The sequence below is a fragment of the Garra rufa genome, chromosome 1, assembly GCF_049309525.1.
Source record: "Garra rufa chromosome 1, GarRuf1.0, whole genome shotgun sequence".
In the NCBI taxonomy this organism is placed as follows: Eukaryota; Metazoa; Chordata; class Actinopteri; order Cypriniformes; family Cyprinidae; genus Garra; species Garra rufa.
In genome coordinates, this window is record NC_133361.1 from 96,254,769 (window position 1) to 96,280,247 (window position 25,479).

General features: G+C 41.3%; 1 protein-coding gene and 1 pseudogene across 1 annotated transcript; one reads left to right on the forward strand and one right to left on the reverse strand.

Annotated features, from left to right (window-relative positions):
• LOC141340586 (uncharacterized) overlaps positions 1–25,479 on the forward strand; it is a 187,090-nt pseudogene that overhangs the window by 25,563 nt on the left and 136,048 nt on the right.
• LOC141340700 (uncharacterized) lies at positions 8,976–23,940 on the reverse strand. The gene is made up of 2 exons (XM_073845779.1): positions 23,707–23,940; positions 8,976–11,907 (listed from the first exon to the last, which is right to left on the reverse strand). The coding sequence occupies exons 1-2, from the start codon at positions 23,876–23,878 to the stop codon at positions 10,970–10,972; spliced, it is 1,110 nt and encodes a 369-aa protein (XP_073701880.1). The 5' UTR covers positions 23,879–23,940; the 3' UTR covers positions 8,976–10,969.

The following is a 25,479-nucleotide window of genomic DNA, read 5'->3' on the forward strand; positions in this document are numbered from 1 at the left end:
ACAGTTTTCACACTTTTTGCATGTGTAAGGTTTCTCTCCAGTATGAACTCTCATGTGAATGTTAAGGCTTCCTTTTTGAGTGAAACTCTTTCCATAGAAATCCTTTACGAACGAAACTCTTTCCATACTTTTTGCATGTGTAAAGCTTCCCTCCAGTGTGAATTCTCATGTGTGTCTTAAGGCTTCCTTTTAGAGTGAAACTCTTTCCACACTGTTGGCAGGTAAAAGGGTTCTCCGGCGTGTGAATTTTCTGGTGGACTTCAAGGTTTGTAGTTTGAGCTCTTTTTTGTTTAGAAAGTCTTTTCAGACTGTAAGGAACAACAAGATTTTTCTCCAGATACGAAATCATGAAGATTCTCAAACTGATCTTCAGTTTCATTCAGTACCTTCCTCTCCAATTTCAGTGCTGTTAGGTCTAAGGTGGAAAAAGGAATAAAAGTTAACCCCAGTTTAGTGGCACAAATCAATTAACATCCTGCTCAGCCGGTACCCTACAGAGTTTACGCTGGCCGTTATACAATTAATAAAAATTCTAGAAAATCTAATGACATAGTTTAGAATATATACAGAGTATATATATAGTTTAGATCTATATACAGACTAATCTCTTACAATAGTTTTTTTTTCTAAGATATTCTACATTGTGTATTTACATTTTTCTATTTATCAAATAAATAAAGGCATAAAATTAATTAATCGTTTAATTAATTAAATTTGGCAAGTAATGGGGATTTAGTATTTAAATTAAAACCTGAAAAAATATTGTGACTTTGCCTAAGTTTTATTAATTTTTCAACGGTAGTAGTATTAGTATAACATACATTCTAAATATTAGTAATATCCAGTGTGTCACAAAACTGAGTACACACCTCACATTTCAGCCACCATTTTAGTGTATCTTCTCAAGGGACTATAGAAATGAAACTTGGATACATTTTAGAATAGTCAATGCACAGCTTGTATAGCAATATAAATTTAAAATTAACATACAACCATTATTGTTAAAATAGCTGACAAGTGAGTACGCCCTAAGTAAACTTGTCGAAAGTATCAATATTTTGTGTTAGTAACATTGTTATCTGGCACTGCCTTAATCATCCTGGGCATGGAACGTCTGAGGCGAAGGAGACCCAGGCAGGAGCACAGTCAGAAACTACTCCACATCTAGCCCTGACTGCGGGGCATGGAGGACCCAGGGTTCGCCGAAGGGAACATGCTGGGAAAATAGCGCACGGATCCACGTGGAAATGGCGCAGCAAGCCAACACCAGTCATCCTCCCGCTCACCTGATGTCTATGATAAGACACGGGAGGATACGGCCTCTACGCAGAGGTTGTAAAACCTAGCAAAGGTGTTAGGTGTCGCCCAGCCGGCAGCTCTACAAATGTCCGCTAGTGAGGCGCCATGTGCCAACGCATAGGAAGACGCAACACCCCGTGTGGAGTGGTGTGTATACCTAAGGGGCAAGGCTCTCCCTGGTAAAGATAAGACAGGGAGATGGCTTCTACCACCAAATGAGCCAACCTCTGTTTGGAGACAGTATTCCCTTTCTGCTGACCTCCGAAGCAGACAAAGAGTTGCTCTGTGCGTCTTAAGTGACGAGTGCGGTCTACGTAGATGCGCAGAGCACGGACTGGACACAGCAGCACAGCGGCTGGGTCTGCCTCCTCCAGAGGCAGAGCTTGCAGGTTCACCACCTGATCGCGGAAAGGCGTGGTGGGAACTTTGGGCACGTAACCGAGACGGGGTCTCAGGATAACGTGAGAATCACCGGGCCTGAACTCCAGGCACGTTTCGTCGACAGAGAAGGCTTGGAGATCCCCTACCCTCTTGATGGATGCCAACGAAGTCAGGAGCGGTGTCTTTAAAGACAGGAATTTAAGCTCAACTGACGCGAGTGGCTCAAAGGGAGGTCTCCGCAGACCCAAGAGGGCGAGGGAGAGGTCCCAAGAGGGAAGGAGACGCGGTCTGGGAGGATTAATCCTTCTAGCACCTCTGAGGAATCTCACGACCAGAGGGTGCTTACCTAGGGATGATCCATCCACTGCATCGTGATGTGTGGCAATAGCGGCAACATACACTTTGAGAGTCGAAGGGGACAGCCTGCGCTCCAACTTCTCTTGCAGGAAGGAAAGCACTACTGCAATTGTGCATCTCTGGGGGTCCTCTCTTCGAGAGGAACACCAGTCGACGAACAGACTCCACCTCAGTGCATAAGCCTGCCTTGTAGAGGGGGCGTGGGACTGAGTGATAGTATCTATCACGGCCTGAGAGAGGCCGGCGAAGTCTGACGCCAAATTGTGCCCATCCCCTGAGAAAGAAGGTCCTTCCTCAAGGGGATTTTTCAGGGAGGGGCTGCCGCGAGGGAAATTAGTTCTGGAAACCAGCTCCTGGTGGGCCAATAGGGCGCAACCAGAAGAACCTGCTCCTCGTCCTCCATGATCTTGCACAGGGTCTGTGCAAGGAGGCTCACTGGGGGAAAGGCGTACTTGGGCCCCGGAGGCCAGCTGTGAGCCTGTGCGTCCGAGCCGAGAGAATTCTGGCTGAGGGAATAAAACAACTGGCAGCGGGAGGATTCAGGGGAGGCAAACAGATCTATCTAGGCCTCCCCGAAATGACTCCAAATCAGCTGGACCGTCTCGGGGTGGAGTCGCCACTCACCAGGGAGGGTGGACTGCCGTGAGAGCTGACCGGCTGCACGATTGAGTTCCCCTGGGATGTGAATGGCACGCAGCGATTTCAGCTGCGTTTGACTCCAGAGGAGCAGACAGCGGGCGAGTTGTGACAAGCAACCTGGCGATTGATATAGGCCACGGTCGCAGTGCTGTCGGTGTGAACAAGCACGTGCTTCTGATGCAACGTCGGTCGGAAGCGACGAAGTGCCAGAAGCACAGCCAACAACTCGAGGCAATTGATGTGCCACTGCAGTCGAGGTCCTGTCCAGGAGCCCGATGCTGCTTGCCCGTTGCACACGGCACCCCAACCCATGGAGGAGGCATTTGTGTACACCACAATATGCCTGGACACCTGTCCGAGGGGTACACCAGCCCGAAGGAAGGCAGGGTCTGACCACGGGCTGAATAGGCGGCGACACTGCAGGGAAACGCCAATCCGGAGTGTACCATGGTGCCATGCCCGTCTCGGGACTTGGTCGTGTAACCAATGCTGAAGCGGTCTCATATGAGGCAAGTCCAGCGGCGTGACAGCGGCTGCAGCTGCCATATGCCCCAGGAGCCTCTGAAATGTTTTGAGAGGGACCTCTGTGTTGTGTCTGAATGAGTCCAGACACTTCAGCATCGACTGTGCACGCTCGTTGGTGAGGCTGCTGTCATACTGACCGAGTCCAGCTCCAGACCAAGAAAAGAGATCCTCTGCACTGGGGAGAGTTTGCTCTTTTCCTGGTTGACCTGAAGGCCCAGATGGCTGAGGTGCTGAAGCACGAGGTCCCTCTGCTTGCACAACAGATCTCGCTAGTGTGCTATCAAAAGCCAGTCGTGGAGATAGTTGAGGATAAGGATGCCTGTCTGCCAAAGAGGGGACAAGGCAGCCTCTGCGATCTTCGTGAAGACGCGGGGAGAGAGGGCCAGGCCAAATGGGAGAACCTTGTACTGATACGCTCGATCCTCGAACTCAAACCTCAGAAGGGGCCTGTGGCAAGGAAATATTGAGACGTGAAAGTACGCGTCCTTCAGGTCGATGGCCGCAAACCAATCCTGGGAACGAATGCATGTGAGCATGCGCTTCGTTGTCAGCATCTTGATGAACGGCAGCCTGCGAAGGGACCAATTCAGGACTCTGAGATCCAGGATGGGTCTTAACCCACCACTATTTTTGGGCACGATGAAGTAGGGACTGCAGAGCCCTGACTTCATCACTGTAATACGCCTCTGTACCTGGGGGGACGCCTGGTGAACTGCATAACCGTGACGTACCGTCCGAATCAACCACCGCGAGGGGCTGGGAAACTGAAGCCAAGCTTCCAAGCGCGTCGCCAGGGGTATCAAGGGAACGTTGACCGACGTGACCGTGGTGAGGCAGCCTGAGGGAGGAACGGGAAGGGTTAGACTGATAGGAGTGTGACTGTGTGAAACAGTGCTTACCTTCTTCCCTGGTTCCCGCACTGGCAAAAGACAGCTCCGAGTCCGGCTCCGAGAGGGCAGTCTGGTGCCGCCCGGAACGGGAACACGGGGCCGAGGCCCCAGAAGTGGGAGAAATTGCTCTTTTTTTTTAAGTTGGCAGCGTCCAAGTACACATAAACCCCCGGCCTTCCACCGGGAGCGGGGACGTAGATGTTTTCGTCCCCTGAAGAACAATCCTCTCTACCTCTGGGTTGCCGCATCAGGGATGCTTCGCAGATCTCTTGCGGGTGTTTTTGGCAGGTCACTGAGAGGCGGGCGTCACACCTCTCCCACGGCCAGCTCGACGTCTGGTTGCCTCTCTCTTTAACCTTGCGTCGCGGAGTTCAGCCGGGGATGGAGCAGGTTTTGTGGATGTCGCGGGGGGTGCCTTTGGCGACGAGCAGGAGGAGGCTGGGCCACCGGGTAGACTCGCGGCGGGACAGAATGTGTTGGATGGCCTCCTTCTGCTTCTGGACTGCCGAGAACTGCTGGGCAAAGTCCTCGAAGAGGCCGCACTGGGAGATGGGAGCATCAAGAAAGCGTGCTTTGTCGACGTCTGCCATCTGAGCCAGAGTCAGCCACAGGTGTCGCTCCTGGACCATGGCTGTGGACATCACCTGGCCAAGGGTACGTGCCATGACCTTCGTGGCCCGGAGGGCGAAGTCGGTGCGGAGTTCTTCCTTTGCCCCTTGGTCTGGACCACCCTCGTGCAGCTGTTTTAAAGCATGTGCCTGATACACCTGTAGTGTATGCATGCAAGGCGGTGGCGGCCTGTCCAGCAGCATGATAAACGCGGCCCGCCAGGGCGGACGAACGCTCACACGCCCTGGACGGGAGATGCGGACGATCCCGCCAGGTGGTGGCACAGGTGCACCGCAATAGCGTGCTCCACCTGAGGGATCACCACATACCCCCTGGCCACCCCGCCATCGAGGGTGGTGAGGGGAGAGGATCTGGGGTGGAACCGAGATGAATAGGGGGCCCGCCAGGTTCTTTTCAGCTCCTCATGCACCTCCGGGAAGAAAGGAACCGGGGGGGACTGCGGGAGCCCTCCCGAGGAACCAATCATCCAGCCTCAAGGGATCAGCCGAAGGCACCTCCAAACCAATCCCCCTGGCGGCTCGGAGAAGCATAGCCGAAAGCTCAGCATCAGCGTCAGACGGAGCGACCACCTCTGCAGGGGGCTGAGCCGCCGGTGCTTCTGCCTCGCCATCCGACTCTCCCTCTGGCGCTGCGATTGACTTCTCATCCTCCGCAGGAGCACCTAAGGACACGCTCAGCCCGCTGGGCAGGGAAGCGTACTGCTGCGGGAACTCAACGGGGTCACACTGTGTGACAGATGACCGCAGGGCTTTGTGGGCCGAAGGTGCGTTCTGCACAGCTACTGTTAAGTCCCCCCGCGCCTCACCGCGGTGGCCGAAAAGCATTGACGGCTTAACAACCTGCAGCGGGAGGAGGGAGGAGGGAGCCGGCTCGCGAAAGAGCGGGGGGACTTCAGCTTGGCCATGGACATACCCTCGCAATGAGGGCACGCACCATCCATGAACGCTGCCTCAGCGTGTTCACTCCCCAAACACATGAGGCAGAGATCATGTCCGTCTGCGGGAGGAAACCCAGAAGCGCACGGCCGAAAAGACATTCTGAAAAGAACGCTTTACGGCCGCGAGAAATTGCTCTTTTAGTTTCCCGGTCTGCCCAGGGAAAGCCGCGGGGCGGCTGTGCACGCGCCGGCTCGCGCTGGAATGCAGGCAGCGTTGTTTTTCAGTGAAAACGGTAGCCCGCAGGAAGATTGCTGGTGGCTGCCAAACAATGTTGTTCACTCTTTTAGATTTGGCAGCACACCAGCAGAGAGAGCAGGAACTCTTTCGGTTCTTTTTGTCTCTTAGTCGATCTGTAGGCTCGAGCATGAACGGCTCTGAAGCGAAAAAGCTGACTGACTGGCTGCATGACCATCTTATATACCCGTATGTATGGAGGAGTGGCTTGTCATGCAAATGCCACTCGCCAATTTTCATTGGCCTTTTGTTTAAGGCTCTGAGATGATTGGATTCTAAGCGAATTCCCATACGTAACGTCGAAGTGATTCGACTGAAGGGGAATTGACCAGAGCGGCACAGATTGTTGCTGGGATCCTCTTTCACTCTTTAATGACATCACAGAGCTGCTGGACATTAGACATATGGTGCTTGTCCACTTTCCGCTTGAGGATGCTCCACAGCTGCTTAGTAGGGTTCAGGTCTGGAGCCATACTTGGCCACCCCATCACCTTCAGCTTCCTCAGCGAGGCAGCTGTCCTCTTGGTGGTGTGTTTGGTGTCGTTATCATGTTGGAAAACTGCTGTTCAACCTAATTTCTGGAGGGAATTTGTACAGTACATAATGGAATCCGTGTTTCCCTCAATGATCTGCAGCTCCCCAGAACCAGCAGCATTCATGCTGCCGCAGACCATCACTATGCTTGACTGTAGACAAAACAAAATTTTCTTGGTACTCCTCACCAGGGCATCGCCACACATGCTGGACACCATCTGAGCCAAACAAGTTCATCTTATAGTCTCATCAGACATGGTCTAGTAATTCATGCTCTTGGACAGGTTGTCTTCAGCAAAATGTGAGCTTTCATTTTTGAAAACCTCTGTATGACCCTGACCACTGTAGTGTAACTCGGTTTCAGGGTGTTACCGAAACCTCTAATAGCCTTGGCCATCTTTGTGGAGAGCAACATTTCTAATTCTCTAATTCTCAGAGTTCTGCCATCAGGTGCCATGTTGAACATCCAGTGGTCTGTATGAGAGAATTTTACCTGCTCTAATACAAGATACACAACTTTGTATTGTCTTGTCAAGCAGACAAATACATAAACATGATGAATAGGACGTTTCATAGTGTTTCTTTTTAAATCTTTTTTATTAACGAAAACATTTGTTTTGCCTAATTATTCTTCAACTGCATGTTATAAAACAAATCTAATTTCAAACAAACTTTAAATTAAAGCTAACCTTGTGTTTTCATAATAGTGTTAAGTCAATTATAAAAGAAATGAATAAATAAAATAAAGTTCTATTAATTGCACAGCTGCAATGTTCCAAGGGTCATACGCAACATTCGTCCTTTGCCTATAGGGCGGACCAGCTCTGCTTAAGTTTTTTTTTTTTTCAGATAGAATTTGGCAAATGCTGTGGCCATTAACTGTTTATTCCCTGTGTAGTCAGTCCTCAGACTAAGATGATGCAGGCAGCGATCAGTGTAACTAGTTTGTGCTCTAGCTGCTGAATTTTAAACCGGTTAAAGATTTTGTTGACCCTTTAAAATTTATAAGGTGAAAGAAGGCCATTATACCTTTTTCAGTAGATTTGAGGGTATAGGATCTAACACACATATGTTTGGATTTAAAGTGCATAGTGCGTTACAAGACGTAAGGGCACAAATTTAGTAGACAAAGTGATGATTTCCTTGACCGCTCTCAAAAACATCTTTTTTTCCACACCGCGTCATATGACGTCACGAGAGGGAGTCGTTCGCCTACCTCTGTTGCTATTCAGTAGGAGCAGTCCTGAGTTAGTGTTTTCAGTATTTATTTTTAATTTCAATTGATCATCGTCATGGTGAATTATTTCGTTTATGGAGGCTGCACAAACTCCAGCCTGTCAGGACATCATGTCCACAGGTTTACTTACAGTAAAAAGACGGTCCATCTTTCGTATCTGGTTGCGTTTGTGCGGGCCAAGAGACGAGCCTATACTAATGCATCTGCTTTGAAAAACGCGTTCACTTTACACCGGAGGATTATCATCCCGGCGATATGATGCAGTTTATCATGGGATGCTGAGGCAAGAACCAAGTGAGGCGCAAAGCTGGAGCAGTTCCTTCGGTTCACAAAACACCTTCATCAGAACCGCCGACCGCCTGTGGTTTGTCCGAAGCCGTCAGAGATGCAGCTCGACGAAAACCTGAACTGGGCACCGTAAATCTTGTTTTTTCCTCTCATAACTACCAAATCCGTGAACATATTTATTTAAATAATGAGACACAACGAGATGTGTATAAGTCGTGGTAAAACACCACAGCTAGCTTGTAGGCATTAGCAATGTAAATTTAAGAACCTTGTAAAAACGGTACCATATTAACCTTTAGGCATTTGGCAGACGCTTTTATCCAAAGCGACTTACATTGGGACATTCATTTTAAGTACTTGCAATCCCTGGGATCGAACCCATGACTCTGGCATTGTTACTGCCATGCTCTAACCACTGAGCTACAGGAAAACCATATGAGAAGCCATAACTGCAGTTATCCTGAGTTTGTTAATATTATAGTCATCAAGTCTAGTTACAGCTTAGTCACATTGTTTGCACAGCTAATTTGTAATTTTTTGAAATGTGTGTTTTTAGGGTTTTGGGAGACATTGCAAGACACAAGGATGTGTGAAGATCTGAAGCAGTGGAGGCCAGCTGTTATTAACCACCTCTAATATAATACATTAGTGTGATACCCACACTGAAAATAGTTTTCTTTCAGTAGTATATGTTTGGTACATACATATATATATATATATATATATATATATATATATATATATATATATATAATATATATTGTTACGACCTCCCAGTCTAGGTTAGGAGGCCGGTACAAGATAAGTGGAGAAATAGAATTTTAACGAAAAGAACACCCCTCTCTCCTGTCCCAGCTCAGAATGATCACACAGATAATTTCAAGCTACACACAAAAAGAGACGTTTATTGTTACAGACTGAATGGTGGAAGCTTTTCACTTCGGAAGGGGATCAAAGACCAAAAAATAAAAATAAAAAAATAAAAAAAATAAAGGAAAACTAACTAAGGATTTCACAGCTGAATTGCCTATCAAAAACAAAACTCTCAAAAGAAATACAGGCAGCCTTCCCTAACTCCTTAACTAGCCCAAAACCAGGAGAAAAGTTTGTACACAAAGAAAAATGGAAATCCCCAACCTACTTGCTTCAATATTAACAAAATATTATTCAAAATAACGAATAATCAAAACAGTCAACGAATATCTAGTAAAAACTTAACTGCGAGTTAAAGAAACGAATATTACACACAGCCGCGTTAGAGCAAGAGCTCTGCGGTACAACTTACTCACACAGAGTTTCAAAGTTAGTCACAATACAGTACAATTGCATTCAAGTTGTCTGGGGCAGGAGACAGAGGACACACGACGGAGCTTCACCATGCGCTCCCAACAGAAGCTTTTTAACACTGCTCTGTTTCCGGGAATTCAACGCTCCCGATTGCCACGCAATCTCCTGCAGCTGTTCCCAATCAAGCTCTGCCAGAAGGAGAGAGAGAGAGAAAGAGAGCGGAACGAAGGGAGAGACTGCGCACAGTGAAAAACATGCAATGCAATTAAAAACCTGATGTGAACACAAAAATACAAACAATGTTGCGTTTTAAGCTGGGTATTAACAGTACTATGAAATAATATTTATGATTTATTGCTGTATAAATTAAACTGAATTGAATTAACCATAAATGCAGATCTGCTTGATATATATGTTGTAAACTTCATAAAAAATGTTATACAGTAAGACAATTTGTGATTGTGATTCTTTTTTTATTGATTGTCACCAAAATGGGGCCATTCAAAATCTTTATAAAGCAAACCTTCCTCTGTAAACTATCAAATAGCTGACACAACACATGCAGGTAAGGGATGAATACCAGCGCACAACTTGACTGTATGCTGTCAATATTAATTGTCTCATACCAATGGCATCAAAAAGTTTTACTTTATAGGTATTTGTGACCTAAATATAGTCAAACTATAATTGAGATTACATTTGACTGTTTATTTGTACGCACAAGTATTTTGCTCAGAGTAATAAATCTCTACCATAAACTTACTCATGTCCCTGCCTGAAATGCATATAAGCTATCTGTAGAACCTATTTGGATTTCAGACAGCAAGCCTCAAAGTGCAGAGTCAGAGACAGCACATCGGTAATAAGAACCCGCTATATCACGTAACATTTGCGTCGGATATTAACGAGTATGACACGCTTGATCAACGATTATTCGTTTGTGTTACTGGTAAGTAGAATCAATACTTCGAGATGACCAATGCTATGCAAATGCAATGCTATTTTGCCCGATTAGATATGGTCAGCTAACACTGATCTCTCTCAGACACCTGCCCTGTTCTCCTCACATTACAACTTAATTTGTCTCCTTTGACCGTTGTTCTGTTTAATCCTGGCATGTCCCTGCTCTCTTGGCCACATAGCCGGCTCATATTTGTGTCTGTGGTTCATCATACGACAAACATTTTAAATGTTCTCTGCATCCGAACAGTCATTGCGATCCATTGTTTTCCTATGGTTTACATTGAACGCTCTCCCTGTCGTGACGTCACTGCCGGTTTGGCAGTTTTTCAGATGCGGAAGTAAAATTCTCTCACAAAAACGACTCCAGAAGCCGTAATAGCGTATTTTGAAGTATATTTTAAAGAAAATCTGGTTCCTACATTATTATTCTATACATCAATTCACCGGAGTCTCTAACCTGCAATATGCCCTTTAAGCTCAGTCCAACACAATATAGCTAGTTGACACGGTAAAGTGTACCATGGACAAAACACATTGCTTTAAAATGTGAATTAGAATGTCTATCATTGTAAGAGCCCTTTATAGGATTCTTATTGGAATCCTTTAGAATTGTTTTGACAAGGGAACGTTTTGCAGATTCTGAAAGGGGGGGTGTAAACTTTTGACCTCTACTGGAACTGTGGTTTCAACAATGTGGTTGCAAAGAAACAAAGAGGTATATGTTTGTAGAGTAACCAATCAAAACAAGGACCGAAACTCTGTCCACACTAAGGGGATCTGTTAGGCTTCTCTTTATTGTGAATTTTCATGTGCTTGTGAAGGTTTCCTTTTTGACTGAAACTGTTTCCACACTGTTTGCATGTGTAAGGCTTCTCTCCAGTGTGAACTCTCATGTGAATCTTGAGGTTTACTTTATCAGTGAAACAGTTTCCACACTGTTTGCATGAGTAAGGCTTCTCTCCAGTGTGAACTCTCATGTGTTTGTTTAGGTTTCCTGTGTCACTGAAACTCTTTCCACACTGTTTGCATGTGTAAGGCTTCTCTCCAGTGTGAACTCTCATGTGTCTGTTAAGGCTTCCTTTTTCAGTGAAACTCGTTCCACACTGTATGCATGTGTACGGCTTCTCTCCAGTGTGAAATCTCATGTGTCTGTTAAGGCTTCCTTTTTCAGTGAAACTCGTTCCACACTGTATGCATGTGTAAGGCTTCTCTCCAGTGTGAAATCTTGTGTGTCTGTTAAGGCTTCCTTTTTCAGTGAAACTGTTTCCACACTGTTTGCATGTGTAAGGCTTCTCTCCAGTGTGAAATCCCATGTGTCTGTTAAGGCTTCTTTTTTCAGTGAAACTCATTCCACACTGTATGCATGTGTAAGGCTTCTCTCCAGTGTGAAATCTCAAGTGTCTGTTTAGGTTTCCTTTGTCATTGAAACTCTTTCCACACTGTTTGCATGAGTAAGGCTTCTCTCCAGTATGTATTCTCATGTGTCTGTTAAGGTGTGCTTGGCGTTTGAAACTCGTTCCACACTGACAGCAAGTGAAAATACTCATAGTTCCTGTCTTTTGAGCACTTTTTTGTTTAGAAATCTTTTCAGACTCTAAAGAACAAAAAGATTTTTCTCCAGATACGAAATCATGAAGATTCTCAAACTGATCTTTCTCTTCAGTTTCATTCAGTACTTCTCTCTCCTCTTTCAGCACGGTTCGGTCTAAGGGGGAAAAACAAAGAGATAAAAGTTAACCCCAGTTTAATGGCAAAAAGGAATTAACATCACAACATGAAGATATGTAATGCATGTATGCTAGATCCTATACCAGGGTTTCCAAACCTGATCCTGGTCGGCCGGTACCCTACAGAGATTAAGTTGGCTGTTATACAATTAATTAAATCTAGAAAATCTATATAGACTGATCTCAATTATTATAAACTTTATGTCTCCTAGGGGATACAATTCAAATTTAGAGAGAGACTAGGAAAAAGGAAAGGGGACAAACTCCCCACTTAACCATCAGATGAAAAATTCATCACAATAATTCCTTCTGAGGGCTTATTAAGGGGGCAATTATGTTAGCCAATCATAAAAGTTGGCTGTTACACTTGACCTTTCAAATGGAAAACACCAAAACAGACTGTCAGAGGATGAGAAATGGTGGAAAACTGTCATCTCATATCAAATCTCTTAAAAATCTTATTTAAAAAATGTAAATCACTCAATTTAAAATGTTTATGTAAAAAACATTAGTAATATTATAATTACATCTCTAGAAACATAATATTAAATTAAATTAAACATGCAGCTGGAGCACTGGGAAACTCTGGCAACTAATGCTGCTAAACTAACCTGGTCCGGGACTTTCGGTTTGGTAATGCTGTGGTGAGACGCACGGTGTCGGCGCTCCGCGTTATTTCATGTAATATCTTAAGAATACACCTTATTTGATCAGCACATCAAACTTGTTGCACCTTATTTTTATTTTTGAAAGTCTACGCCGTCGGAATTTATTTAAAATAAGCAAGTCAACAAGGACAGGCGGTAAACAACAAGCTCACCATGATCGGACCTGTCAAGAAAGCAGCAAAATGGCGGATAACGAATCCACATCTTCGCAGCTTACAATCTAATCCCTAAGTTAAGGAGCTTGAAAGATTCAGAAAAGAGATGACTGGGGAATTCATTGCACTTTTAAACACTTCTCTGGAACCAATTCGATCTTCAGTCGAATCGTTCGGTGCGACCTTAAAAGCACAGGCAGCGACGATCAACGAGATGGAAGCGGGCCTTTCAGAACAGTGACCGAATAACTTAGCTTGAGCATGATGTAAAAGCTCTTCAGTTAAAACTGATAAACACTGAAAAGGAAAACACCGGCTCTTAAAGCTAATATAGAAGATTTGATATCTCGCTCGAAGTGCCAAAATGTACGACTTGTAGGTTTACCGGAGGACATTGAAGGAAAGAACGCAAGGGAGTATGTGTCTAACCTGCTTTCCGAGATTCTTGGCGATTGCCTAGCAGAACCACCTGAGCTGGATCGAGCCCACCACAGTTTCCGGCCTAAACCTCGCGCAGATGAACCCCCCACGGCCGTTGATAATCAGATTTCACTGATACATCATTAAGGAAACTGTCATGAGATGGTCTTAATCCCAAAAGGACATTTCCTACAAAGGCCACAAGATCAAGATGTACGAGGACTTCAGCATAGAGTTGGCGAGGACATGAGCAGCGTTTAACAAGATCAAGAGCCTACTTTACAGGCAAGGAGTACGATATGGAATTCTGTACCAGGCTTACCTCCTTGTGAGCTATAACGGCGGAACAGACCTTTGATTCAGAGGAGTCGTTTTCCCAGAAGAACTTTCCTAACTGACTTTGGCAATAATGGACTAACGTGCATTTCCATGATGAGCAGGTCTGCAGGTTTAAGCTGAGGTAAATAACTTTAAGACGGCTTTAAAGTCTCATTCTATTTTTGTGTAATTGAGTTCAAGGTAAAGTAAGGTTAGTCTGTAAAACTGGGTACTTCTGCTTTTTTATAGCTTTAATTTACTTTGCTCATACATCTTTAATGTATAGGTTATGTGTTGCACGTTAATGACGTTATTTGGTTAATGGGCATAAATGGTGTACACTTTCGGGTATGTATAATATATATATTTTTGGTTTATTTTGCGTTCTCTCAACTTTTGTGTAACGTGTTAAATCTAGTATTACCTTTCTGTTTGTTTAAAAAAAAAATCTACATTGTTTCTTTGAAGTGAGCTTTAAGCTAGGTGTAAATTTCAGTTTTAGGAGTTACGTGGTTAATCGGTGGTGTAAATGAATGTTGAGCCTAGATGAGCCTTGGGGGAGATAACTGCTTGCATTTCAACAATGAAAAACAACAAAGCTCCCAGCCCTATTGGCTTCACTGCCAATATTTTTTTTAAGTTTTCTGATCAGCTATCATGTTATTACAGCTATACAATCACTCCTTAGACCAAGTTTTTTTTTATCATCATCCCTGAACCAAGCTTTGATTTCATTAATATTAAAGAAAGACAAGGACCCTAAACTTTGCGGAAGCTATAGACCAGTTAGCCTAATGGATTAGAGACTCATCTTCCATCCATCATATCAGATGATCAAACTGGCTTTATACTGGGCCGTCAGTTAATGTCCAATATACGTAGACTTTGAATGTAATCTTTACTCCAACCCGGTCTCCAAGACCAGAAATGGTTATCTCTCTAGATGCAGAGAAGGCCTTTGACCAGGATGAGTGGGATTACTTATTCTTGTTTTTACAAAAATTTGGATTCAAATCTAAATTCATCTCATGGATTCGTTTACTATATTCCACTCACTCAGCTTGCGTGAAACAAACTCTGAAAAGGCCCCTTATTTCTCGGTTTCTCATGGCACCCGTCAAGGGTGTCCACTCTCACCTCTCCTTTTTGCTTTGGCTATAGAGCCTCTCTCTATAGCCTTAAAATCATCTTCAGTGTTTTCAGGTATTTGTAGAGGGGCAACTTACAGATGGTGTGCTCCTCCCTGCCAACGCTTCATTGTTGGTGGGGATACACACAGTCTGTTTGTGGTCTGCTGGAGAGCGGAGCATGCACAGTCAGCCCTCGAGGGGGCTTGCTGCCTGCAGTGTTAACGTCTTCCGCTGCGTCTGCATCTGATTGGTTGCAGACTACGTTCAGAGCATGCTTCGCCAATGGCGTTCCCCATAGCGTTCGATGCAGCGTCTCGTTCCCTCTGGGAACCAGGGTTATATACGTAACCTGAGACGTTCCCTGAGATAAAGAACGATCATCCTTTAGGGGGCGCTATGGGGAACAACGTTATCTCTATCCTAGGTAGCAGATGGTTAAAAGGTATCTGTGATGATACCTAAATGTAGTTGGGCCAAGGAGACCAGGGTTTTAAATCAACTCAAAAACGGAAACAACGTCTAGCATGTAACTTATACCATACAGGATTTTAGAAAGTGCCCAGAGGCTAGTGTGCACACTTACCATAACATGGATTTGAAAAAGGTGTGACAGGGAGTTCACACTCGACAGGGTTCCAGATGCTTGTCATATGACGGGAAATACTAGGGTCAACCCTCACTGTGAGTGGAGCAATGCTGCACTCAATCAGCAGATTGCAATTTGCTAATCGACTGATGGTATTGACATGGATCTAGACTTGACCATCTTTCTAATAGTGGATAGAGAGGAGGACAGGCCCTTAACCCAGAGAGACAGGGAGGAACTCCTGAGCCATCAAGAGGTGGCACTTTATAAGTGACCTTTCCTTAGAAAGGGAGCATGCCATTATCCACAAGGCTTGAGAAGTGGGAATCAACCTGGAAATCAGAAAGGACAGGCTCCTAATGCTGAGGGACACTAAGAGACGGCTCTCTAGGAGGTACCCTTCCCGGAAAGGGAAGCACGCCCTATCCATCGACCTTTCGCTCATATAGCTGCATAGAAACAGCAATCTCCCCTGCCCTCAGACTGAAGGGGGTACTTCCAAGGGGATTAGCCTTAACCAACCCTAAGTGGACTATGCTTCTGCCTAAACAGAAGCACAGGCTCCGCTCTGGCCAGATCCACAGAATCTGCAAGAGCAGGAAGTCTGAGAAACTGGTACTCGCTGAAGACTTACCCTGAAAGACTTAAGCTTAGCTTCAGGAAACAGGTCCCAAATAACAGACAATAGCTAGACAATAGCTAAGTATATGGATCATACTCACTTAGATGGTATGAGGTCAGGGTGTTCCAGCAGAAGCTAAATACAATCTGCCCATTCTACAGATTCTGCCAGGAATCAAGAAAAAACAGAGCCGCTGCAGTCACGAATGCATTGTTAATACCGTGAAAGGGTGAACACACTCATGCAAAATCGGAAGAACAGTAAAGACTCACCTCCCTCCTTTGCGAATGCATCAGGATGAGCACATTAATTCCCTCGAGAGCTGGACGCTGCTACTCACTACCCTGCAAGCTTGTGAAAACAGCTAAGACTAGCGTGCCGCTCGCAAGAAACAAGCAATGAATGCAACGATTGCATTTCACTCCCCCAAGAGCTGATTTTGCTTACTCCTCACCACATACACAGCTCGAGCCATATGAAAGCTGCGGGTATCAGAGCATGCCTTTTTCACAAGAAACAAGGAATGAATACCCTGGAAATCCAGAGGTCTCGCGAGAGCACAAATTGAATTGTCTCTGCAAGACACTCTGGCCTCGAGCAATTATGCATGTTACTGCAATACATAAGCAATTCTGGGAACCAATCAAATCAGCCAGAGGCGAGCTGATGACGACAGAGCTGCGACGTACGGAATCATTTAGTAAACATTGAAAGAGATCTACAGATGAAAACCAGTTGTTTGAAACGGCTTTACCCGCTACAATGAACGAGTTAGAATTGGCTTTTTATTTAACCCTTGTGCACTCCTCGGTCACTTCTGACCGGAACATTTTACATTTTGATTTTTTTTAAAAATCATAGCTTCATCGGAATGATATGAAACTTGGTGACTTTTATGGCACTGGGAATGTGAACACAGAAAATTACGACATGATTCGAAAAGGCTAAGTGGGCGTAAAAAAAATAGTCACACTCATGCTCTTCGGTCAGAAATGACCGACCATAGGAAATGAATGGGAAAAAGACAAAAACACAGCAATTCAGAGATTAACTGAGTGCACAATCGACAAATCAGACACAAAACTAAAAAAAAGTACACAACAGTGAAGGGATGATACTATAAAACATCAGGAGTGTGATTTAGACACATCCAGTCACACACAGACGCGCACACACACACACACACACACACACACACACACACACACACACTTATACACACACATCAATAAAACTACTGTGTCTGTAATAGAGCAAACGTTTGAGAATATGTGAAATCCATTCAATAATTCAGTCATAATGGGTGAATGACGGATAAGGATTTAAAATGTGAAAAAAAATAAAACTGGCAAAAAATTTAAATGTTAGGACTTTCTATACTTATTACAGTGTTGTGTATGTAATGCAATGATATTTACACATTTCAAGAATGTAATTAACCATTTTTTTTGATGAATCAGATCTTTTTCCTCATGAAAATGTCATTCCTGGGTAACGTAATGAATTTTTAAATTAATTACATTTCTACCATTGTTGGCATATACAAATGTACTGATCTCCATATTTGGAGCTCAACAAACAATTAGTGCTCAGAAAACTACATTTTAATCACAATTAATATAATCAATTTGGGATTTCTTATAGGCACAGGCTCATTTTTGGCTGCTGCTAATTCAAAAATTCAGAACCAAATAAAAAAAAAACCTGGAAAATGTTTAAAAATGTTTTCCAATAAAGTAAATAAGACTTGTTTTATCATTAACTCAACAAAAAACTGAATTGTGTAATCTAACACACAAATATGGGTTAAATGAATTGCCCGTGTCATTGTTAGCCGGAATGACATACTGTTAGACGGAATGACATTCTGCAATATTTTTCAGGATTACCATAAAAACCATCATCAGTATAATTTTTCTTTCCAACACTCAAACTTGAAACAAAGTAAGATACACTTTACAGTTGCAAAACTCACAGTTTTTAATGATTTAAAAAAAGTACAACAGGCTTTTTGGGACACCAATTTCATTACAATCGTATTTTCTAAATATTACAGTAAATCTGTAAAATTATAATGCTTCATAAACAATGGCCAGGGGTATAGTGTATAATGTGTAATAACACATTACACCGCTAAAACATTTAGGCTTATTGAAAATGAGTGTGAACCTATTTCGATTAAAGGAACATTCCACTTTTTTTGGAAATAGGCTCATTCTCCAACTCCCCCCGAGTTAATAAGTTGATTTTTACCGTTTTGAAATCCATTCAGCCGTTCTCCTGTTCTGGCGATATCACTTTTAGCATAGCTTAGCATAGATCATTGAATCCTATTAGACCAATAGCATCGCGTTCAAAAATGACCAACGAGTTTCCATATTTGTTGTATTTAAAACTTGACTCTTCTGTAGTTAAATCGTGTACTAAGACCAGTGGAAATGCAAAGCTGCGAGTTTCTTGGCTGATAAGATTAGGAACTACACTCCCATTCTGGCGTAATAGTCAAGGAAGTTTGCTGCTGTAATATGGCCGAAGCAGGCGGAGTATTATCAGAAATATTCCCAGCTAGTTTAGCATTTGCACATGTGCTGCGTGGTATTACTCCGCCTGCTTCGGTCATATTACGGCAGCAAACTTCCTTGACTATTGCGCCGGAATGGGAGTGTAGTTCCTAATCAGCCTAGAAAATTGAAGCTTTGCATTTCCACCGGTCTTAGTACACGATATAACTACAGAAGAGTCAAGTTTTAAATAGGACAAATATCGAAACTCGTTGGTCATTTTTGAACGTGATGCTATTGGTCTAATAGGATTCAATGATCTATGCTAAGCTATGCTAAATGTGATATCGCCAGAACAGGAGAACGGCTGAATGGATTTCAAAACGGTAAAACTCAATTTATTAACTCGGGGGGCGTTGGAGAATGAGCCTATTTCCAAAAAAAGTGGAGTGTTCCTTTAATATTTCAAGTTTGCTTGTTACCGACACATTATTGTTCCACTGAATCATCACCATAATACCTTGCTCTCTATTTTCAAAGATACTCAGCCCTAGCTTCTGCATCTGTGTTTATTCTGGCTCTGAACCGTCTCTGCCTCTCTTTATTAGACAGAGGCATCTGGAAGAACAGAATTGACCTTAAAACACCAGAAGCTATACAAAAGTTTTAAAATGGGTAACACTTTATAATAACGGCACGCTATTAATCATTAGTTAAACATTAGTAAACAGTTAATTCATCATTTATAACCCATTAAAAGACATTAATAAGCAGTTTATAAATACAGCTATAAATGCTTTATTCTTGATTTAAAAGCATATCTATAATGTGTTTAATAATTGTATTTCCATACTTTAATTTCATACTTGTAGGTAGGCTTATAAATCAAGCATTAAGAATTTATAGCTGCATTTTAAATCGTAAATTTATTGATGAATTAACTGTTTAATGATGTTTAAATAATGATTAATAACGTGTAGTTATTATAAAGTATTACCAAATGTGGATATATTAATAATAATGATTACATTATTCATGATTTTGACCATTAACATTACAAAAGTTAAATTCAATGATAATTAAATGTGAATCATATGAAATCAAGATGAATGACAGCAAAAATACGGCAAAAAAACATACAATTATGTAAATAATGTTAATGTTAATAATATAACTATAATAACTATACCTAAAAGTTTACAAATGTTAATTAAAAACTAGATGGTTATGTCTATGTCATTCTGGATAACGGATGACATGTCCTGGCTAACAGAGTTTTTTTGTTATCCAAGAATGACATGTTGTTATCCAGGAATGACAAAACGAATATTTTTCTTTATAATCAGGGACTAATTTAACCACCTATGGAAAACTACAACTTAGCCATCATCGCTTTAAGGTAATCTTTTAGATCAAATAGATAGTTTTTTCATATAAAAACATTATAAATAGTTTGTCAGTGTTATCCAAAAGGACACATGATATTGCTACAAAGTGCATCAGTGACCGAAAAGGTCAAAATATCAATATTTTAAGAGACGCTTAGTCACCTTTGCACATGTTCTGGTGCTCATTCAGGGTCTTCTTTTTGATACAATATTATGTCACATGACATACCACAATGCATTATGGTCTAAAATGGTCATTGGTGTCTGTTATCCAGGAGTGACATTACAGAAATCACAATTTGGGGACAAAAGTCTTTCTGTCATTAAAATTTAATTAAACTTAGTATTATAACCATATTTGCAGGTATCGTTTAAAACATCAATATAATTATGCCCAAGTAGATTTTAAATATTTTTATTTTTATTATTTACATTTTTATTGTATTTTTGTACTCAGATTTTAAGCCGGGACAGTTACCCGGAATGACGTTTTGGGACTTTTGAGCTCAATAGTTCCTTAAAGATTAATTATTTATAATGAATTCTCACAAGAGTAATTAAAGAGGGGAAAGTTGAGTCATTTAATGAAATGCATTTAAAAATGTATAAATTTTTAATATTATGAATATGCTTTGGACACCAGAATTGACATGCCACGTCATTGACCCTAATGCAGAAAAAGCTCACAGCAGTGAAGTGGTGACACTCTAAAACATCAAGACTGAAAAATAAACACACGCACAAACACACACACACACACACACACACACACACACACACACATCTATAAACTGCTGTCTGTAACAAAGCAAAGTTTTAGGAGTATGTCAAATGAATTCAATAATTCAGTAATAATGCAGAAAAAAGCTCAGAGCAGTGGGCAAAACTGACACACACTGGAAATTAATTTGAAATCTGCAGTAAACAGTGATGAGAAGCAAGCACTGCCTCTTGGGTTTGTCAGTGCAGTGCCGTTTAGGATTGACTATAATCATAGTGCAAAAATTAATTTGAAATCATTATTTATAAGAAGAAAATATCTAAAACTTCACAAAGTACTCTTTGAGAATGTCTGAATATATTTTAAAGTCCATTACTTATTATATATGTAAGCAATTATGTCTAAAACAAATTGGGAATTCACTAGCATCTCTATTGATGTCTATACAGGCCTCTAGTGGTTACACTGTGAAATTGCCTATTTTTCTTTCTGTGCTCCCACCAGGTGGTGCTAATCTGTCTTAAAAAAATTTATTTGGAAGGCCTATACTCTATTTTAATCTGAAATACTGCATTCATTGAAAAATCATTTTTAAAAATTAGGATTTTTTTTTTTTTTTTTATATATTTTCAGTGGAAAAAATAGATCATAATTATTGCATAAATAATCATCATAAAATTCTCTAAAATTACAAAGAAGAAAAGAAAAAATATTATGGAACAAAAATATATTATATATATTATAATATATATCTGCACGACGCGAAGCATGAAGAGGAACAGATCCGAAGCGGGCAATGCCAGATAGCATTCGGCAGTCTCGAGTCATGGCTGTTAAAAAAGAAGTTGCTATAAATGTTATCGAACAAGGTCTACCGGGACAACCTGATCGGGATTGTGGTGGATGAGGTCCATCTCATTTACAAATGGTAAGAGTCACTTGGTAAACTTACTGTAACGAAACCATCGCTCTGGGTAAGTCACACCATGTATTGTTGTGATTGGTCGTGGAGTTATCCAATTGCGTTCGGTGAGAGTTTCAAATGCACGCTTGTTACCACCCCTCGAGTTAGGTGCTTTTCATTGCACAATGCCAGACACATAATCTTAATAGATTAGGGTCTGGATTTTTTCAGGCTAAGGAATGAATGCAATGATCACAAACTCTCAAATTCTTTGCACAACAAACTCCCTCGGGAGCTGAAAACGTTGACTCTTCATCACACACACGTCACAGCAGTCATCATTTCAAAACCTCAGGTGAGAGAACATGCCCTCAGACAAAAAGTGAGTGAATATGAAAGAAAAGGATGTTGTGTTCTATCGGTGCCCCTTTGTCAGGGCGTGCCGGTGGTGACGAGTTGTGCCGGAAGTTGTGCACGCGGTATACTTATTTTTTTTTAAAAATTATTAATGTGTTTACGTTACTTAATAAAAAGACAATCATTGAGTGCTTGTTCATGTTTTTGTTACGTGATGTAGCAGTGTCTGACTAGAGGCGTTGACTGATGACATAATTTAAAAAAACAACAACTCACACAACATGTTTCTGTATTGGAGAGTTTCTTAAATCAGTCACTTTGTACAGTCTGTTTTTAAATAAAAAAAAAGGTTATTTCAATTGTATGCGGATTCATTTAGATGTAGCTTTAGTGTCTACTGGCTGTTTTATTTGCTTTTCAAATGTGACCCTAGGCCACAAAACCAGTCCTAAGTCGCTGGGGTATATTTGTAACAATAGCCAAAAATACATTGTATGGGTCAAAATTATTGATTTTTCTTTTAAAGCAAAAAAAAATCATCAGGAAATTAAGTAAAGATCATGTTCCATGAATATTTTTTGTAAAATGCCTACTATAAATATATCAAAATGTAATTTTTGATTAGTAATATGCATTGTTAAGAACTTAATTTGGAGAATTTTAAAGGTGATTTTCTCAGTATTTGATTTTTTTTGCGCCCTCAGATTCCAGATTTTCAAATATATGTATATTGGCCAAATATTGTCCTATCCTAACAAACCATAGGTGTTTCTCAATGTCAAGGATACGTCCTTGGCAGGACTGGTCCTTCCAAGTCACTTCCTTCAGAGGCTAGGCGAGGCTCCTCTTAAGCATTCGGAGAACACATAAATGGAACAGGCTAGCAAGTGCACGTTATTGCGTCATTACCCCAGTGAAAGGTCCGCTCTTATCATTCATTTAAAAATAATTACATCCATTACGTCAAATTGACCCTGCACTGTTTAAACACACTTGACAGTCAAAACATTAATATGATTAAAAAGGAGTTTATTGATTTAAAAACGATAGCAACGCTCTGTTTTTCATGGCAACCGTGTGCAGTATACTTCGCGGTTGTCTGTTATCAAGACATAACAGACCGGAATTCAACCAAGCCATTGTAATAATATTTGATATTTAAAAATATTTATAATTTAATAACTATTTGTTAAAGACTTGTCCTATGTCACAAACAAGTTTATTTTTTAATTTCCCCAACTACACAATTTTTACCCTATTGAGCAAAATGATCCCTTCATTCCCTTCATGACTCCGCTAACGTCCGACATTTGTATTTTTGAACAAGATAGCAAAGCTGCGCGCATAGGATTGTGGGTGATTTTAGAGCGCGAAGAGCGCGAAGGCTACACTTATGCATCCTTTCCTGTGTATGGGATATTTTTCGAACGAAGGACGCAGTCCTTGGTTGAAATTCCGAGGATCCTCGACATTGGAACAGTCCTTCGACGGATGTCGATGACGTAGCATCCTCGAAATTCTGGCTTCCGAGGATCCTTCCTTGACATTGAGAAACGCCTCATATGTCAATAGAAAGCTTATTTATTGACCTTGTATTTGATGTATACATCTCAGTTTTGGAAAATTTAACCTTATGACTTAAATGAACAAATGTAGACGGCATGCAGTAGCCAAATGTAACCACTCACATTTCAAGATTTGCTTTGTGCATAATAAGTAATTTTCTTAGATACTTTTGCATAATTAGCCTAAGTGCTAGAAATCAATAGTTTAATATTAGAAGCAGATATTAGGTTTAATGTTACTAATTCCATCTTATTGTTACAAATTAAATGCATGATCTCATAATAACAAATGGCCAGTGTGAAAGCAGGATATTCTCAGCTGCACTTGAAGTCAGTGTTAGTATTTGTCATGTGATCTCAACACTTCTATTGAATGTCTCAATATGTCTACACCTGTGTGACATTATAAATATTCATTTCAGGTTTGAGAATGAAAACCAACCTGATTGTTCCTCAGTATCTTCATGCTTGACTCTGAATATTTCTTCAATCTTCATGTCTTCACTCTCCTCTTTAATAAATGCAATCTTTGTTTGTTCCTCAGTATCTTCATGTTTGACTCTGAATGTTTCTTCAATCTTCATGTCTTCACTCTTCTCTTTAATAAACTCCATCTTTATAATAGTGTGTCACGTGAATCTCCGCTGTTCCACCAGTTTTTCTATGTTTGAACACTTTGTCCTGTTTAAGATATGAACAATTAACAGAAAGAAAATCAATGCAAAGTAAATCTCTGTGTGCATCTCAATCAGGTTGATATTTCACTGAAAGGGTGCGAGTGAGAGTTAATGGACTGATTATTGCTCAACACTGAAATTTTACCAATAAATAATAACTGAACACATAAAATAAATTACACACAGTTACCATTTAGTTTTAATTAAAGATTAAGTATTAAGTGATTAAATTGCGTTTAATATATTACATTTAGACGTAGAAAACTGCTATTGTTTGTGAAAGATCATTAGACACGTTTGTTTTTTGTTGTCGTTGTATTTCCAGTGTTTTGAGCAGCAGATGTCGTCAGTGTGCGGTGATTTAAAAAGTGAATCATTTGTGAAGCAAGTGATTCAGTTGAACTGGAGTTTTGAACCGTTGATGCGTTTCTCCGTCACTGAATAACTGAACTGTTTACTATCATCTGATTCACTAAATACGGACCGAAATGAGACGCACCTCTTCTGTTACTCGTGTAACATAATAATCAATTACCTTTACAATATTTGTAAAAACTATAAAGCAGACTGACCGCGTTGTATCAATTTAAACACTTTAAAATGAATAAAACCACAAACCTTTCTTCAGCTCAAACAGACGCAGGAGCGCGGCGCATATCTATGACGTCACAGCACCGGCTCAAAATAAAAGTCCTGTTCACACGCTGATGAGTCTAAAAAAAGTGCACAGGTATGTAAATAAAGAACATTCAAATAATAAAACATCTCAGAGAATTGTTCTTAGATAAATACATACTGAAATGGTGTTTAATGGTGTGCTAAAAAAAAATCACCTCCAACTGAAGTATATACACACACAGTGGAGATTTAAGTTGGAGAATAATCTAAAAACTGAAAATCTGAAGGAATATACCACTGTTTCCCTAACTTGTTTGACAAAATAACCAAGGCATTTCAATGAAAACCTTTATTTTGTGGCAAACTGTAAAATATTACTCTTACCATTTCTACTATACAAAAATACTCTCCTCAGGACTTCATTCTCATTGTTACAGCTTTTTATTATTACTTGTTTGTATTACATTATTCATATAATGGGAAAGCCATAATTTTTTACTGCTCTTTCACATATTCTGTAATGTGAATACATACATTAATATATATAATAAAAAAAATGTTTTTGTTCTATAAATGGAAATAGTAGGTACAATGACACTAGAAGCTCTGCAAGGGTGCTTATTTTAAACACAGAGTTGATTCTGCACTGTTGATTCTGCACTGCATATTTCATCTAATATTTCATTCTTTTTTAAAACATAGTTAATTTCACTGTTCCCTGCCAAACACAGAATATTGGCCTTTTTCACACTTCCGGGTTCTGTGTTTCCGGCGTTCGGCAACGCAGGGTAAAGTTACTTCCGGTATCTATAGAGCGGAGAGTAAGAATGTCGGCGTCTAAGAATAAGTGTTGCTATAGCGTCCCTCAGTGCACAAATTCTAAACAAAAACAACCATATTTGAGTTTTCATGGGTTTCCT

Excerpts from the sequence above, each read along its gene's own strand:
- LOC141340700 (XM_073845779.1), bottom strand. The coding sequence starts at position 23,878 with ATGGAGTTTATTAAAGAGAAGAGTGAAGACATGAAGATTGAAGAAACA. Across the intron at positions 11,908-23,706 it reads AGATACTGAGGAACAATCAG|ACCGAACCGTGCTGAAAGAG; the intron begins GTTGGTTTTCAT and ends TTTCCCCCTTAG.